Source organism: Ptychodera flava, unplaced genomic scaffold (assembly GCF_041260155.1).
Source record: "Ptychodera flava strain L36383 unplaced genomic scaffold, AS_Pfla_20210202 Scaffold_28__1_contigs__length_4768798_pilon, whole genome shotgun sequence".
NCBI classification, from domain to species: Eukaryota; Metazoa; Hemichordata; class Enteropneusta; family Ptychoderidae; genus Ptychodera; species Ptychodera flava.
This window is the reverse complement of record NW_027248350.1, coordinates 2,109,152-2,126,051: the sequence shown is the minus strand read 5'-3', so window position 1 is coordinate 2,126,051 and position 16,900 is coordinate 2,109,152. Positions and strand designations below refer to the sequence as shown.

The 16,900-nt window shown below is 36.4% G+C and overlaps 2 protein-coding genes and 1 long non-coding RNA gene across 5 annotated transcripts in view; 2 read left to right on the top strand and 1 right to left on the bottom strand.

Annotated features, from left to right (window-relative positions):
* The window catches only part of LOC139127030 (tropomyosin-1, isoforms 9A/A/B-like), a 109,220-nt gene that overhangs the window by 21,017 nt on the left and 71,303 nt on the right, over window positions 1-16,900 (bottom strand). The window lies entirely within an intron of this gene.
* Window positions 1-16,900, top strand: part of LOC139127079 (uncharacterized) — a 64,963-nt gene that overhangs the window by 6,769 nt on the left and 41,294 nt on the right. The window contains exon 2 of the long non-coding RNA XR_011550920.1: window positions 2,531-2,661. This is a non-coding gene — a long non-coding RNA (uncharacterized lncRNA). The remainder of the gene's footprint in view (window positions 1-2,530; window positions 2,662-16,900) is intronic.
* On the top strand, window positions 5,269-14,034 carry LOC139127083 (uncharacterized). 3 transcript variants are annotated; one of them, XM_070693005.1, is made up of 8 exons: window positions 5,269-5,693; window positions 8,220-8,611; window positions 8,924-9,436; window positions 10,635-10,800; window positions 11,194-12,039; window positions 12,310-12,579; window positions 12,937-13,002; window positions 13,580-14,034. In XM_070693005.1, the coding sequence occupies exons 1-8, from the start codon at window positions 5,689-5,691 to the stop codon at window positions 13,776-13,778; spliced, it is 2,457 nt and encodes an 818-aa protein (XP_070549106.1). In that variant the 5' UTR covers window positions 5,269-5,688; the 3' UTR covers window positions 13,779-14,034. The 3 variants fall into 3 exon arrangements, with proteins under 3 accessions (XP_070549106.1, XP_070549105.1, XP_070549104.1); XM_070693004.1 differs by having other exon boundaries at window positions 5,269-6,662; XM_070693003.1 differs by having other exon boundaries at window positions 5,269-6,674.

Genomic DNA, 16,900 nt, shown 5'->3' with positions numbered 1-16,900 from the left:
ACATACATACATACATACATACATACATACATACATACATACATACATACATACATGTTACATACGACATACATACATACATACATACATACATACAAGGAAAAAAAAACATGCTTTATGTTTCATGAAGCGATATGAAGTATTAAACTTTCATCTCTATGTTGTAAATAACCAAGGTTGCTACTATATAATTGAATCGTCAGTTATATTTAAACCTTTATATAGGTGACCGTCAACCTGTAATAACTAATGGAGCTGAAGTTTTTCATATTGCCGTTGGTGCAAAGAGGGATACTACGCCGCACTGACAGGCTGAACTCAAACTCAAAATAATTGCATGTTTCACACAGTTCATCGATCAAATGCGAGGTGTTTGCCGGGAAAAAGAGTCCCTGCACATACCGGTATGTCATTATCCATAATCGCTGCCATTAACATAGTATATTTCCCAAGGGACACACGGCGACACGCGTATGCATGCAGGTCTGTAAGCGCATATACGCGTGGCCATTTCGACGCGAGCACAGTAATCAAGATATGAAAATTCTTTCAGGTTAAGTTTTTTTATTTCTCTATTTAATGGCGAAATTTTAGTGTCCTTGAGTTCATTTGGGAATTTAAAAACAACTGTTGGTTTCAGAATTTTGAATTTCGGCACTCGCGTTATAAAAACAACCATCTTTTCTACAGTTGGTGAAATCGATGTGTAATCTGCCATAGCCGTCAATGGGTAGCAATATTCATTGACTGCACGGCGAAAACGGCAATTTCAGCCTGACTTGATTTCAACAAAAGTTATCAATAGTGATTGAAATTATAGTTGTAAGGATCAGAAATTATCAAACAACAATCGTATGATTTTAAAATTTTGAATCATGGCATAAAACTATCAATTTTAAACGGTTTTCTTGGGAAGGTGGTTGTTGCTATGAAGTTAGCGCTTGCCTGGTAACCGGCAATAGCAGTGAGAAATAGTGGACATTTGGCAACCTGCCGAATCGAATATTGCCAGATTTGTCAAGGGAAAGTACATGTGGTTAACAAACTCTTTGAAGTATCAATGTAAATATACATACCTGGCTTCAATAATTATAAACACTCACAACAATCGAGTCGTTTTTGCTTCCGCTGCACGACAAGTGTGGCCTAATTAATATTCATGAGCCAGAAAATAGGGGGATGTTACATTGGACAAAGAGGGTGCCTCCTGGGCCAACGTGGCTCCTTCTAACTTGAAGTTTATTTTTGGAAGAATATTTCTGTGAAATCCATCAAGAAATGTAAATACTCAAAACTCCTTGGTTTAGATATGCTTTGTTTCAAATTGAAGTAAATTTGTGTGATTGTATTTTTGGGTCATTTTCTCCCATTTTTGAGCAAACATCTCTGAATCCTATTGACTGATTTTTAATGCAGTTCACCATGGGCTATGTGACCCAGTGCCACAGTTATTATACAACAACTCTGATCATATGGGAGTGACACCGTCTTATTGGCGGTATTTTTTAAATGTCCTCTAGGGGAGGCTGTTACCCAATACAGTCATTTCCACCAACTTTGAATCATAGGGTTTCCGTAAAATCATAAAAAACGAATGCTTTTGCTGGGCTTCTTAAACGTCCTGTAAAATTGAATCATGGGAAAAATGGCTCCATTGAGCATGTCACAGGTCTAAACCATTATATAATCTTGCAGGTAAAAACACTGAAGACCTTGTGACAGTTCAATGACCAAATGCCAAAGGAAAAAAACTAAAGACACAGGTCCTATTAACTGTAATGTGTATTAAGCGGACCCTCAATGCAAACAAAAGATATACAAATACACAGTGTTCAGCTTGTGAATTCAAAGTGTATGTGTGTAGAATGCATTGTTACTGTTTACATTTTAATTTTAGTCCGGACTAAAATTTATTTATCAATAACAATGTTCATTATACACATATGAGCTGTGCTGATAAGCTATATAGTGGACATTTCTACATGATTTATACGTTTAACAATAAACTAGTTCAGTAAATACCGGTATACAGAACAAAAATGCTGAAAATCACCAAAGTTATAGCTACTGTGGCTGTAAATCTGTTTCATGGCTGAAAGGCATTTCTTTTGCCAAAAAAATAGCACTGTGTCTGACCGTTCACCAATGTGCAGTTTTCTGGGTACAGAAACAAGTTGGTTTCCTTGGGATTCTCTGACAAAATGTAAGCACCACACTAGCCTTTTTGGAAGAATCTGAATAGAATGATATCATCCAGGGCTCCAATAATGTACAAAGTTTAATAGAGAAGTATTGTTGTGATGAATGCTGTATATTTACCTGAGATATCTCCCCGATATGGATGGGGATAATTACAGTCACCAGAAACTTCATTTGGACAATCTCACATCTGATAGAATTACATGTGTTGTGAATTTGAATAATTCTGTGTATGTTGTAGTCTATTCAGTTTCTGTTTTTCCAACCACGCTAATTCAGCTACCCACTTAGGCCAGTACTTTCTCACTGATTTTGCTTTTTTCTCGGGAAGGCTATTCGCAACCTTCCTGTGCAGGTTGACAGTGTAGACACTGTATTGGATGATGTCTCCTTGTCTGAATCCAGTGTAGTTATCATCCGGTTATTACAATTTGTCATCCCGATACTCCGTTCAGAATTAAGGTATGTATAAATGTTTAATTTGATTGTGTTAATTAATGAGTACAATGAAATGAAGGTAAAGTGATATCTTAAAAAAACTCGCATGATTTAGTTAGATCAAAATTTTTTGGAATAACACATGTTTGTTAAAAGGTATAATTTTATGTCATTGTTGTGAATAATAGTAGTGACAACTACAGCGACACATAAATAATATTTCTATCTCACTGGAGTTTCCTCATATATTAAACAACTAACAGTTATGTGTATAAAAACACCATGTAGGGTTTAGGGTTAATTGAATATGTATGTAGGCCTGGTGTGATGTTCAGTACTGTATGGTCACACACATCTTGACTTACACAGCATATAGAGATAATGAGATTTGTGTAGGCCTGGTGTGATGTCCTATGTGGACACACATTTTGACTCCCACATTAAACATGTAGAGATTAAATTAGATTTGCGTAGGCCAGGTGTGATGTCCTATGTGGATACACATCTTGATTACACAGTATACATGTTCAGATAATTAATAATATTGTGTAGGCCAGGTGTGATGTCCAATGTGGGCACACATCTTGATTACACAATAAACATGAAAGATAATTAATGTTGTGAAGGTTAAGTGTGATGTCCTGTGTGGCCACACATCTTGACCCTCACATTAAACATGTAGAGATTAAATTAGATTTGTGTAGGCCAGGTGTGATGTCCTATGTGGATACACATCTTGATAACACAGTATACATGTACAGATAATAAATATATTGTGTAGGCCAGGTGTGACGTCCTATGTTGAAACACATCTTTACTCACATAATAAACATGTATAGATACTTAATATAATGCTGTGTAGGCCAGGTGTGATGTCCTATGTGGACACACATCTTGACTCACACATTAATAAACATGTAAAAATAGTTAATGTTGTAGGCTAGGTGTGATTTCCTATGTAGACACACATCTTGATTACACAGTTACCATAATTGATGTTGTGTAGGCGTGGTGTGACTTCCTATGTGGACACCCCTTTACTAACATTATAAACATATAGATATAACTACATTTGTGTGTAGGCTTGGTGTGATGTCCTTTGTGGTCACACATTTTGACTCGCACTGTAAACATGTACACATTCCTTTTGTGTTGGCCAGGTGTGATGTCCTATGTGGACACACATCTTGATTCACACAGTAAACATGTATCTAGAAAATTACATTTGTGTAGGCCTGGTGTGTTGTTCTATGTGGATACACACATTTTACTCTACTCACACAATAAACATTTTACAGATGGTCAGATTTGTGTAGGCTTGAGTTGATATCCTATAACCATGACTGCAAATTCAAATACAGGACAGCTGGAGAGATTGTAGTGTTCATTTAGATAGTTGTGTCAATAAGTGCATATATGAGAGACCATGACTGCATATTCAAAATATGGGATAGTGGAGTGATTGTCGTGTGCATGTGGATAGTCATGTCAATAAGTGTAGATGAGAGACCATGACTGTACATTCAAAATATGGGATAGTGGAGTGATTGTTGTGTGCATGTAGATAGTTATGTCAATAAGTGTAGATGAGAGACCATTACTGTACATTCAAAATATGGGATAGTGGAGTGATTGTTGTGTGCAGGTTGATAGTTATGTCTCATAAGTGTAGATGGAGAGACCATTACTGTACATTTAAAAATGGGATAGTGGAGTGATTGTTGTGTGCATGCAGATAGTTATGTCAATAAATGTAGTTGAGAGACCATTACTGTACATTCAAATTATTGGATAGTTTGAGAGATTGTAGTTTTGTCAATAAATGTAGTTTAGGGACCATTACTGTAAATTCAAAATATGGGATAGTGGAGTGATTGTTGTGTGCATGTAGATAGTTGTGTCAATAAGTGTAGATGAGAGACCATGACTGTACATTCAAAATATGGGATAGTGGAGAGATTGTAGTGTGTATGTGGATAGTTCTTTCAATAAGTGTAGATGAGAGACCATATCAGCACATGCAAAATATCCGATAGTGGAGTGATTGTAGTGTGCATATAGATAGTTATTTAATAAGTGTAGATGAGAGACCATGACTGTACATTCTAAATATTGGATAGTTAGATTGATTGTTGTGTACATGTAGACAGTTATGTCAATAAGTTTAGATAAGGGACCATGACTGTACATTCAAAATATGAGATAGTTGGATAGATTGTAACGTGCATGTGGATAGTCATGTCAATAAGTGTAGATGAGAGACCATGACTGTATGTTCCAAATATTAGTTAGTTGGATAGATTGTAGCGTGTATATGGATAGTTATGTCAATGAGTGTAGATGAGGGACCATGACTGCATATTCAAACTATGGTATAGTTGGGGTGATTGTCATGAGTATGTGGATAGTTATTGTCAATAAGTGTAGATGAGAGACCATGACTGTACATTCAAAATATGGGATAATGGAGCGATTGTTGTGTACATGTAGATAGTTATGTCAATAAGTGTAGTTGAGAGACCATTGCTTGACATTTAAAAATGGATAGTGAAGTGATTGTTGTGTGCGTAAAGATAGTTATGTCAATAAGTGTAGATGAGAGACCATGACTGCACATTCAAAAATGGAGGTATGTATGGGTGTATCAAAACCTATTCTGCGACAAGAAAGTGCTAGTAGCACTTTCAAGAAAATGCTATCTGCGACCTAGTAGCAATTTGATTCTGCGACCTGGTAGCACTTCTGTTTTGCGACCTTGTAGCACTTCTATTTTGCGACCTGTAGCACTTTGATTCTGCGACCTACAGCACTCCGATTCTGTACAATATCGTTTGCATCAGTGACATTGTCGCAGATTGTTCGAAACCTTGTAGCAGAGTTTATGTAGTCCTTGTTTCTGCTCAGCGTACGTGTAAATCAAAATGTCTTCAAGCGAATCATTTGTCGAACGTTGTCGAGTCACTCAGTCCACGATTGAATTGCTATCAACTTCTCGGAAAAGGAAGAGCTAGGGCACCGGCACAGTCAGTTTCCGTGACCAGAAAAAGAGCCATGAGGTGAGTTTTTCATTCAGATCTTTCTACATTTTCATTTCGTACTACGATTACAACCCACGCTTTTAGTTCATTGTGACGGTCGCTCTCTCTCTCTCTGGACCCGTCCGCGTTTCCGTATGTACGTAAAAGGCAGCTAGATTACGTACCATGTTCGTACAGTGCAGGTAGTTTACTAATGTGGCATTTCACTTAATTTTCTCCCTTTTTTTCTCTGGGGTCACTTAATTTCTCGTAATCTAAAGCATAATGTGACTTTTTTTTGCTTTATATGTTTCCACGGCCACGGACCGGTCGTAGAAACTCATGCGTCCGAGCCGAGTTCCTGTATGTATCGACTATGTTATCAATCCCGTGTTCTGTACACATGCTTCGCGCTGTGGCGTAAGTTTGACTGGGATGACGGTTGATTTCAATAGACGTTCAACTTACCAAACTTTGCACAAAATTTGCTTAAACTGTAATATTTATTTTAGCTCGCGATTTTTGCTATTTAAATTATAATACGCTCCATGTATCAGTGCTTGGAAAGATCGTCGCGTCACCATCGCAGCGGACTGCTCCGCTTCGCCATATTTAATTCAGAGCAATCTATTCACTGCGAAGGGTGCATCAGACATCTGGTGGATGTGTCGAGTTCATTAATGTAAACAGCATCAAAGTTTGTATGGAGCCCAAACATTTTCTTTTAAAATTAAATACGAAAGTTAATTAGAGTGAATGAAGAACTGTTTCCAACCCACGCTATTAGAGATACAGAAATCGAAATTACCTTTGTCACATCCCAGAATTGCTAGATGAACCACCCCTACTATTTACGTATAAAGGTCTCACATGGTGACCCGTGACCCTCTTCATGCGTCCATAAATCGAAAGTCAGCTACTAGCGATAGCGTAGTCGTAAATTCTCTGTTCGAAATGAACCAAACTATCACAGTGCCAAACGTCCATGTGGCCCGTATCTGCTCCAATGTACGTGTACAGGTATGTAACTTTTGGCAGATGCAGATATTAGAATCTACACCATGTGAATCGCCGATTCGATCGATCCAAATGAAAATGTGATGCGAAAGTTGTAAACTGTTTACATGATGTAGACGATATTGCCATCGACTAAAAAGCAGTACGTATTTCCCAACCCTTGCTGCCATCAAACTGTAAAAGTAGAGGAGGGACTTAATACAAAAATAATGAATTTTTTAGTTGTCCGTCATTATTCACAGAGAACTAAAGGAAAGATATCGAGTTACATGGATTAATGATTGACAAAATGATGTGAGGACTCGGACTGCGGACAAAAATAAACTGAGAACGTACGACAATTCAAAACTTTTTCTTTTTAGGAGTACTTGACGGATATTACGAATATAAAAACTATTGAATTGATTGAAAAGTGTCGTATTTCAGACCATAATCACCGTCCCTGGTGGAGGGACGGTGCCATAATCTACAAATAGAGATAAGCAGTAGGTCAGTTAAAAGAAATCCATTTAACAAGAGATTGTGTACTTTTTCTAAGTCTTCTGTAGAAAATGAGTTCCATAACAGATATGTTCATAGAATTCCATGTTTTCTTTCTTCTTATATATTGTGGTTATGTCATAATGTCTAAGTTGAGACAAGGCTCGTCAAAAAATAATATCGAGAATTATGTATAAATATCTCCCACATTTCAGATTGGCTTTTAAATTACAATAAGTTCTAAGGTTTGAGCTGCTTGCCTGAGTTGCTTAAGTCTAGGTCATCTACATACTCTTGAATTGCAGAAAAGAAGTCTTTCATATCATCATTATCAGTCATTTTGTGGTTAATTAAACCATTATTATAAAGGCACAGTAGCTGTAAATGTTGATGGTTATTTAACTATTTTTGTTTGGTTCAACAATTACTGTTTCTTGTTGTTCTCACTAAAACATACCAAAGTGCCCCATGTTGACCTTCTTAACAAATTATGCATGCTTGCAAAGTGCCATGTTATTGTTGATAATTGACTTTTAGTCCAGACTAAAAGTCAGTTGTCAAAATACATTGCTGGTAATACATAACTGTGGTTACAAGCTGAATACTTGTCATATCAACATGATGTAGGGAGTGGAACAGGAAACTGAAGCCTAACATGACCACGAAAATACTAAAATTATTATCAAAAGTTACAGCAACTGTGCCTTTACAATATTAAAACCATTCCTTTTGAGTGATTTTGTCTTTTGTCAAATATTTTGTGACCAATATTTTGCCAAAATAACCTTGTATTTGGTTGAGATGCCAAGTGTTGAAGTTCTTCCTGTTTTTGATTCTGATCTAGTTTCTTTTCCTCTCTAATCATTTTCCTGTAGTTTGTTTAAGTGTAGAAGTAGTCATCTGTACTTGACTGATTTCTAAATTTGTTTACACAATTGATAAACTTCATAAAACATTTATAGGTCACCTACAAGGACTAATTTATCCACTTAACAGTGCATTTTAATTAAATTAATGAGTTTTTTTCTTACCCTGCTTTCTAAATTGTTTACAAAATTATGATTGCAGGATGCTCAGTTCTGAAGTGGATTTTGTCGTAAATCCTCGAGATGAATACCTTACACAACTGCAAGTCAGTCAGAGATACTGGAAGTTGGTCAGTGGTAATGTTTACGTGGTCCCTGATTGTGATGCATCCACTGGAGTCATCTTAAAAGACCAATATCGTTTGATAGAAAGAAAGTTGGTCTTTCACTGCATCAATGAAAGTGTTTCTGTACTTACTTGTGACTGTGAAGATGGTCTTATTCAGTGTAAAAGGTTGAAGAATACCAACCAACAAGTACAGGAAGATTCTGACTGCTTCATATCATCTGAGAAGGGGAATTACTGTATCCATGCACATGTTGTTGATAGACTATTTCCTCAAGCCTTTCCACAAATGGAGACTGGTAGAAATGGTGAGTGCCATTGTCAATGTACTTGTGTCATCATTGTGTATCATGTAAATGATTATAAGTATCTGGAGTGTGGCCATTGTCTGTTTAGTGGGAACTACTTACTCTGGATCATTTTGAATCTGAATATTGCAATAATTATTCTAAGAATTTTTTCTGTCAGTTTTTTTGTTCAAAGTTCTGCAATAATTGTCTAGGGCTAATAATGCATATTTTCAATTTCTGTATTCCCTAATTCTTAGTACATAGTTTTTCTGTTCCAAATTGAACAGAAGCACAGCATCGCTAACATGTTTTTGTTTATTTTTTTATCAGGGAATGCTACTGTTGTTGTTGAAAATCTTCAACATGCCCCGCTTTTAGCATGTGTTCTAATGGAAGAAGTTCATCTGGTGCATTTGAAGAGTACATCACAAGGGAAGAAACTTGCTTGTATGACTTGTACATACGGAACAAAGGACTGTGAATACGTAAATGTTTACAGAACCTGGTTAGAACAGAATGAACACACAAATCCTGAAACTGAGATAGACATTCCAAGAACTAGCCAATTCAAGTATGTGTCATACAAGAAAATACCATATCCTCTTACGGGTGAACTCAAGCATGTCTATGACATGCAAGAATCAGGGGAACTTTCTGTGCCAAGATTTCTGATTCCTTCCATACCCAACCCTGAAGAACCTCTCCACATGTGCCAGCACGGATGCCCATGGAATGACGATGACCCCATAGAGAATGGATGGTTTGTTGGTGAAGGAGTTGTGTACAAAGAAAACTGTACTGTCAAAGAAGTTTACAGTAACGGACTAAAGGAGAAAATAAAAGGTGACTACATTGTTTTAATTCAAGCTTAAATATATATCAACATCTCCGTTCAAGGTCAATATCAATTAAAAACTTCATGTTTTACACTTTGAAAAAGCTGTCATCTATAGCTCACTTTTGGTATGTGTATATATACCAAAGAGAGATGATGTGATGCATGTATGTATGTCACATGAAAAATTTCACAACTGCTGCACATTTATCCTTGATACTTGTATGTAGGTGAATAATGGACTGTAGATGGGATTTTGTTCAATTGAAGTTGTCATTGCCAAAAATATGCAGATGAGTAGGGAAAATATAAATATGGTCAAAAACCAAACTCAACAACCACTGGTCAAATTGCTATGAAAATTGGTCTGCAAGTACTTAAAGCAGACCTCATACAATTTGTTCATATTGAGCAGATATCTGGAATTTTCTATTTTTCATGAATTGTTTTGCCATTGTCTTTGTTTGTGGTTAAAAACCTTCTTCAGCGAAACAGCCTGACTGGTTTGTTTAAGATTTAAAGTGAAGCTTCCTAGGAGTGATCTAAGTTTAATTTGTTCAAATTTCTGGCATAATATAAATACTTTGTAACTTTAGGGCTATTTTGCCCTTTTTTGGTCAAAAATTATATTCTCTGAAACCACTTGTCTGATTGCTTTGAAATTTGGCAAGTAGATCCCTAGGGGTGACCCAAGGGAAGATATTGTAAACATTTTATGAAGTTTTTGCCACTTAATGATCAAAAACCGTAGTAGAGTGCATGCTATTTTGATTTCAAAGTAGGCTTATTCATTGCTTTGTAGTCATCAGATGGGAGCACAGAATCCTTCACTCTATTTTTTGTTCCTTAATTAAATGTAGGGTTTTCTCAGGATGCACTATGCAGTTTTTTTAATGTGCTCAAAGGCACTTTTTTATTGGAGTGAAAACAATTTGTTTATAATTCACATTAAATGGGAGCTACAATGCTTAGGAAGGAGGAAAAAAATCCCATCATTTTATGTATCAAATGTCTCAATTGGGTCTTGGTGGATTTTTCTCATGCAGTATGCACTTACACTTTTGTGTTACTTTGAAAATCAACATAATTTTTAAATCTGAGTTCAAAAGTCAAATTTTCAGCCTGTTTAGATTGAAACACATATTGTAAAAAGCTATACATAATATTGGAAATTTGTCAGCTAATGATTCTTTTGACTTTGTTTAGTATGTTACAGGCCAAGTACTGTGCTGTGTAGTTGCTGCTTATACTACGATGGTAGGGAGGATCTGCTGTTAAACTTGAACAATCATGACTTTATTCATTATGGGTTATTGTATAGCTACCTACATCTTATGATGGAAGGCAGGAACCCTCTCGCGGCATTTCATAGGTATGTTCAGCTTCTTCTTGTATTTAACCATATTTGTGTTGGGGCCCCTTTTTTCCAATGTTTTATGGAATACTGCAAATGTTCAACAACCTAAAATTAAATCAAAATGGCCAAAACAGTTTTTGTTTTTACTGAGATTTCACCAAAAAGAGAAAAAAACACAGGGAAAAATGTTGAACGAAATCTGAAGATCAATAAAATTTGGCTTGCCCATATTATTAAAAGAGCTGACAATTATTGATAGTCTCGTTGAAATTATCACCAAGTAATAATACCTGTCAAATTGGAATACAAATGTACCTTTTTCTTCATACATGCATGTAAACAATTGTACTAAGACATCAGATACCCTAAACTGATGTTACTCTTCTTTTTTTTTATATGATATCATAGGGCTTATGCACAGAAGCATGCTACACTGTCAACAACCGTCCATCTACCCTTGCATAAACTGCGTCTTGCCTGGAATGGATTTGCAAGACTTTTAGACATAGACACTAATGAAGCCTTCAGATGTGACATATGTGACACCACTCCAGATGTTGTCATTTGTGATGGTACAAGTATTGGCCTTCAAAAGCAACTTCTGCAGCCCTTTACACATGAAGTTGATATCAGTGATCTCCCACCCATTACTGGCACCAAGCACACTGATAGAGTATTCATTCCCAGTCCACGAGCTAGAAAGCTAATTTTACAGTTTGCAGGAGTTCATCCAGACTTCAAACACAACAGTAACCTTCCACCGGTCCCACTTTCTACTGAACAGTACAGACAGCTTCTAGAGCTTCTGAGAAAATATGAACATTTGATATCATTGGTGGATGTCTTGGAAAGACTAAGTGGTAATGGAAGTCAACTACTTGCACCAGCAAACTATCGCAGCTTTCTACAAGACCTTGCTCGCAACTCACCCACCTGCTCACTGGTTCAAAGTACTGATGGAAGGAGGGTCAGACATGTTATCAAAGAGATTGTCATCAAGGGACTGAATGTATTCGAGAGCCAGTACCGTGAAAAACTGCTTTTACTGGAACGGGAAGCACCAATCCTTACAACCTTCATGGAAGCTGCTTACAGTGATGGTAATTTACCACTGGATGTCCGACGCCTTCTTCAAGAAGTACTGAAAAGATGCAAGTTACCGGAACCACCTACAAACCACCAATACCTCCCACTCGACCAAACAGATCTGTCTATGAGCTTGAGTTTCTTTCCAAATATGCCTCAGTTGCATGGGTGAGTCAAATATCTAAAAATCTCTCAAAAATCAGTTCTCAATCATTTCAAGAGATGAAATCAGCAACACAGATAAATTGTTGAGGAAAGTGAGTAATTTTCTAAATCTGAACTACATGAACCTACTACTGAATTCATGTGAAAATTTCATATGTCATGAGATTTTTAAAGTTTCAACAAGGAATGTAATTAGCACCACAAATGCAATACTGTTTACTACCCAACACATTGTATTATCTATAATCAATGAACTTTTCTTTGTATATCCAGGAATGGTAATTATGTATGTGATAAAAAGAATGAACAACGTGCTTGCAGAGGTCCTGACACATGCAACAAATTCTCCAAAGGCCATCCCACATTGTCTCCAGGGATTTTCACACTGTACTGTCAGCATAAAGTCTGTCTTGGTTTTGAGGTGATGCAGCAACACGAGTCTCCAGCACTGCCTTTTAGAATCATCAAACAGAGATTTCATACAGCACCGAGAATTATCATATATGACAACTGCTGTAAACTTCACCAATATTGTTTGAATAGGTTAGTATCTCTTTTAAATATTGACTTACAACTGTGATTTTAATATTCTGATATTAAATTATCCTTCCAAAAACTAAGTCAGATTGCAGTGTTCATGATCAGTGAGTGCAAACCCACCTAGATTTCATTTTTGGATTGTTGTTACAAGGTGATATTTGTAATGAGGTGTATGGTGAAGTCAGTCTTCAATGTCTTTATCCTGGTTCTTTTTCCTCCATGATATTTAAGAAAAAAGTGCAAATCTTCATCAAAAGAAGTTCTTTAACTGTTCACATCACAGAACAAAGTAAAATACTTTGATTTCCAGTCAAAATTGATATTATTCTCACAATGTAAATTTCATGTCTTGCATTTCAGAGAACCAGCATTTTTCAAGAACACAATGTTCCTTGTTGATCGGCTTCATTGGTGTAATCACACAGGGTAGGTATATTGTCAAGCTTTCCAAACAGCTAGTTCAAAGTATTTCCTCCTGCAGTACTTAAGATCAGTTTTGCAAATTTTTCATATCTCATGTCATTTTGAACTAAAATTGATTTCCCCTTTGGACCCAAATCATAAAATTATTGAAAAGTGTCATTCATATGGCATGTGTGAGCTTGCTGTTGTATTTTTCTACAAGTGAACTTAATCGACTAAACACTGCCTGTTTGACTCTAAATATTGCATAGTAAATAGGTTTTTTGTTTTAATGTAGGCGATCACATCAGTGAAGTTTATTCTGACACTTGAATATGCAAATTTCACAACCCCATTATTGTTTACGCAATCTTGTCACATTTTAAGCGAAAAAATATTGAATGCGTATGAAAATACGCAAGACAAAAAAAATAACGGAACCACTGCATGAGTAAACATCCCTTAGTAAGAACATTTCTATGAATTAATTTAATCTAAATGTAAAATCGTGAAAATAATGTCAAAACTTGCAGCTCGTGTGTCTTTAAAACATATGGCAATATAATGATATACTTTCCACTTGTTTATCTTTTTCCAACAGATGCTCATCAGGCTACAATATGAACACCTACAAGACAAACAGTGAGATTAAAAACCTCAACAGCCAGATCTGTGAACAGACAAATGCAGCTGTTTCAAGAATTAAGTCCCAGCTTGCTTACATGCTCCCAGATAATTTTATTTTCCATGCAGCACTTTTCTTTGCCATCTCCAACAAAAAGATGAGAGAGACACTGTAAGAAAATGATACGGAATCAATCGAATTGGGAAATGACACAGAAAATTAACACATTTTATTAAGAACTTAAAATCATAGAATACCTGATCTCTGTGCATTTTACTTAGGTTTATATTATTGTTGTGATTTGTATTTTACGTGTTATTTAAGAAAGGATTGAGTGCATGCAAGCTCTAATGAGACTTATCTGATTGTAAGGTTGGCAGAGTCTTCAAAAACATGACTTATTTGGTCAGATGCATGCGATTCTCTGATTAGATTTTGTTACATGCAGAGGATACGAACAAAAGGGTGAACTCAGCAGTTTCCGTTTAAACAAAATTTATTACGAAAACAAAACTAATTGCTAAGTTAGGGACAGAGTACAAGCTTTAAAAGTGTACAGACTACTTATCTCAGCTGGGACGGCAAAGCTCCAGTCTCAGAGTTGCAAGCTCCAGTCTCAGAGTTGTAACAGTCAGTCGGATGAATGAACAGTCCTTTGGCTTGCAGGCTTGAAGCTGCACAAAGTCCACAGTATAAATCCAGCGTTGGCAGTGAAGGTCTTGGAAAGTCTTGAGAATGACTACTGCTGGAGTTTAGTAACACACAAGAGACACGATCCCAAAAGTCTGACTGGAAGCAGTGCACGTCCCTTTTATAAAGGCATATAAGAACAATCTAGAACTTTTATTGACATGCTAATTACTGTTCTAAAATTATCTCTCTTACACAACTAATCAACTTTCCAGAACATTCCAAACATGACTAATTGAATTCAAGGTTGTGAGGTCATTAAGGGCAGTGACCTTGAGAATGTTCTAGACTAATTGAACTCAGGTCATGATGAGTGTGGGGGAAATGACCTACATAACACACCCCCTCTTCAAAAAAAGAAAATTTTTCAAAGAAAAATCTTTCTTTTACAAATGTAATCTTGAAAAGGATTTAAGTACTCAAATTTGTTTTACTCTAAAGTAAAATTTCTTGAAAGTGAACAACAATAAACTCTAAATACGAGAGAGACAGTCTGCAATTAAATTGTCTCTGCCTTTGATATGTCTAATGTCAAGATTAAACTCCTGTAACATTAAACTCCATCTTAACAATCTCTGATTTTTGCCTTTAAATTTCTGCAGAAAAACAAGAGGTTTGTGATCAATATAAACCACTATTGGCTGATTTGAAGAAGTAACATAAACTTCAAAATGCTGTAAAGCTAATATCAAAGATAAACACTCTTTTTCAATTGTAGAGTAGTTTCTCTGGGATTAGTTTCTCTGGGATTTGTTAAATTTGCTAAATTTGTTAAAAATAGCAAACAGGATGATCGGTCCCATGACTATCCTCTTGCAATTTGGTATTGGAAAACTTGAAATGGCACTGAATTTGGCATAAAGTATGCATGGCAAAGTCCGGTTATTTGTATTGAGTTCTATAAAGTCATTGTTCGGCAAATACTTGGCTTCCTCCTGGAGATATTCCGCTTTCGCAGGATTCAGTCTGTCTCGATGTTGTTCCATTGAATTACTGTCGCAGACATCTTCGTTGTGATAGATGATGTTTGTCCTTGTTGGAATGTCTGGGAACAAATGTTCATGGATTGGTTCTTTCAGCTGTTGTTGTTGTTCTGGCTGGAGGTGTGCCAACTTTGTAGACTCCAGCTTCTCCAGGATTTCTGAGTTCTGAAGCTTGACCGAGCCCAGCTTTGAGTTTAGAGTATTTTCACTCAAGTCAGTTTCAGTATCACTATCTTCATAATGGCCAGAACTGATGGTACTGACAGGCTGAGTTATAGTAAGATTATCCCTATCCAAATATGGCTTAAGCATATTTATGTGACATAGCTGTTTTTGTTTTCGCCTGTCAGGTGTTATTATGATGTAATTTAAATCACTCAATTTCTTATCAATTAGGTATGGCCCAAAGTAACGAGCATGGAGTGGTTTGCCAGGAACCGGAAGTAGAACAAGAACTTTTGACCTGGTTCAAACTTCCGTTTTGAGGTGCTTTTATCATATCTGGTTTTCATTGACTGCTGAGATGACTCAAGATTTTCTCTGGCTAATTCACATGCTTTAGAGAGTTTGTACGAAAATCTGACACATATTGCAAAATATTCAGACAATCATCATCGTCTGATAGGAATTTCTCTTTAACGAGCTTAAGTGGGCCACGGACTGTATGTCCAAATACAAGCTCAAATGGGCTAAAACCAAGAGACTCCTGAATTGACTCTCTAACAGCAAAGAGCAGAAAATGAATTCCTTCATCCCACTGCTTCTCTGTGTCGAAACAGTAGGTCCTAATCATGTTTTTCAAAGTTTGATGAAATCGCTCAAGAGCACCCTGACTTTCTGGATGATAGGCGGATGACCTATACTGTTTAATGCCTAGCTGATCCATTACTTGTTGAAAAATTCCAGACATAAAGTTGGAGCCTTGATCGGACTGGACACATTTAGGGAGGCCAAATAAAGTGAAAAATTTGACTAAAGCTTTCACTATAGTCTTTGTCTTTATATTTCTCAGTGGTATGGCTTCGGGGAACCGAGTTGATGTACACATTATTGTCAGCATGTACTCATTTCCTGATCTTGTTTTTGGTAGGGGCCCAACACAGTCTATTAGTATCCTACTAAATGGTTCTTGAAATGCAGGAATTGCTGTAAAGGGGCCTTTGGAATGGTCTGATTTGGCTTTCCTACCATTTGACATGTGTGACAAGTTTTACAGAAATGTGCTACATCCTGCCTGAGATTAGGCAATAAAAGTGACTGAGAATTTTATGATAAGTTTTCCTGACTCCTAAGTGACCAGCCCAGGGGTTTCATGGGCCAGGCGCAATATTTCAGCACGGTAGGGCTTTGGAACCACAATTTGATGTTTATAGCCCAATCGTCATCAACCAAGACATCTGGAGGTCTCCATTTACGCATGAGAATACCAGATTTTGTAAAAGAAACAGAGCTATCTGAAATTTTAAAAAAAAAAAAAAAAAAAAAATAAAAAAAAAAAAAAAAAAAAAACAAAAAAATCAAAAGAAGAAACAAAATTTACGCATGAGAATACCAGATTTTGTATAATAGGAAACACAGCTATCTGAAGTTTTACCTTCATCATCTACCCTGTCAAACAAAGACA

Bases quoted from the DNA above. Each gene is read 5' to 3' on its own strand.
- LOC139127083 (XM_070693003.1), top strand. From the start codon at position 6,640: ATGTGGCCCGTATCTGCTCCAATGTACGTGTACAG. The intron at 12,040-12,309 runs GTGAGTCAAATA...TTGTATATCCAG, and splicing joins AATATGCCTCAGTTGCATGG to GAATGGTAATTATGTATGTG. The intron at 13,003-13,579 runs GTAGGTATATTG...TTTTTCCAACAG, and splicing joins CATTGGTGTAATCACACAGG to ATGCTCATCAGGCTACAATA.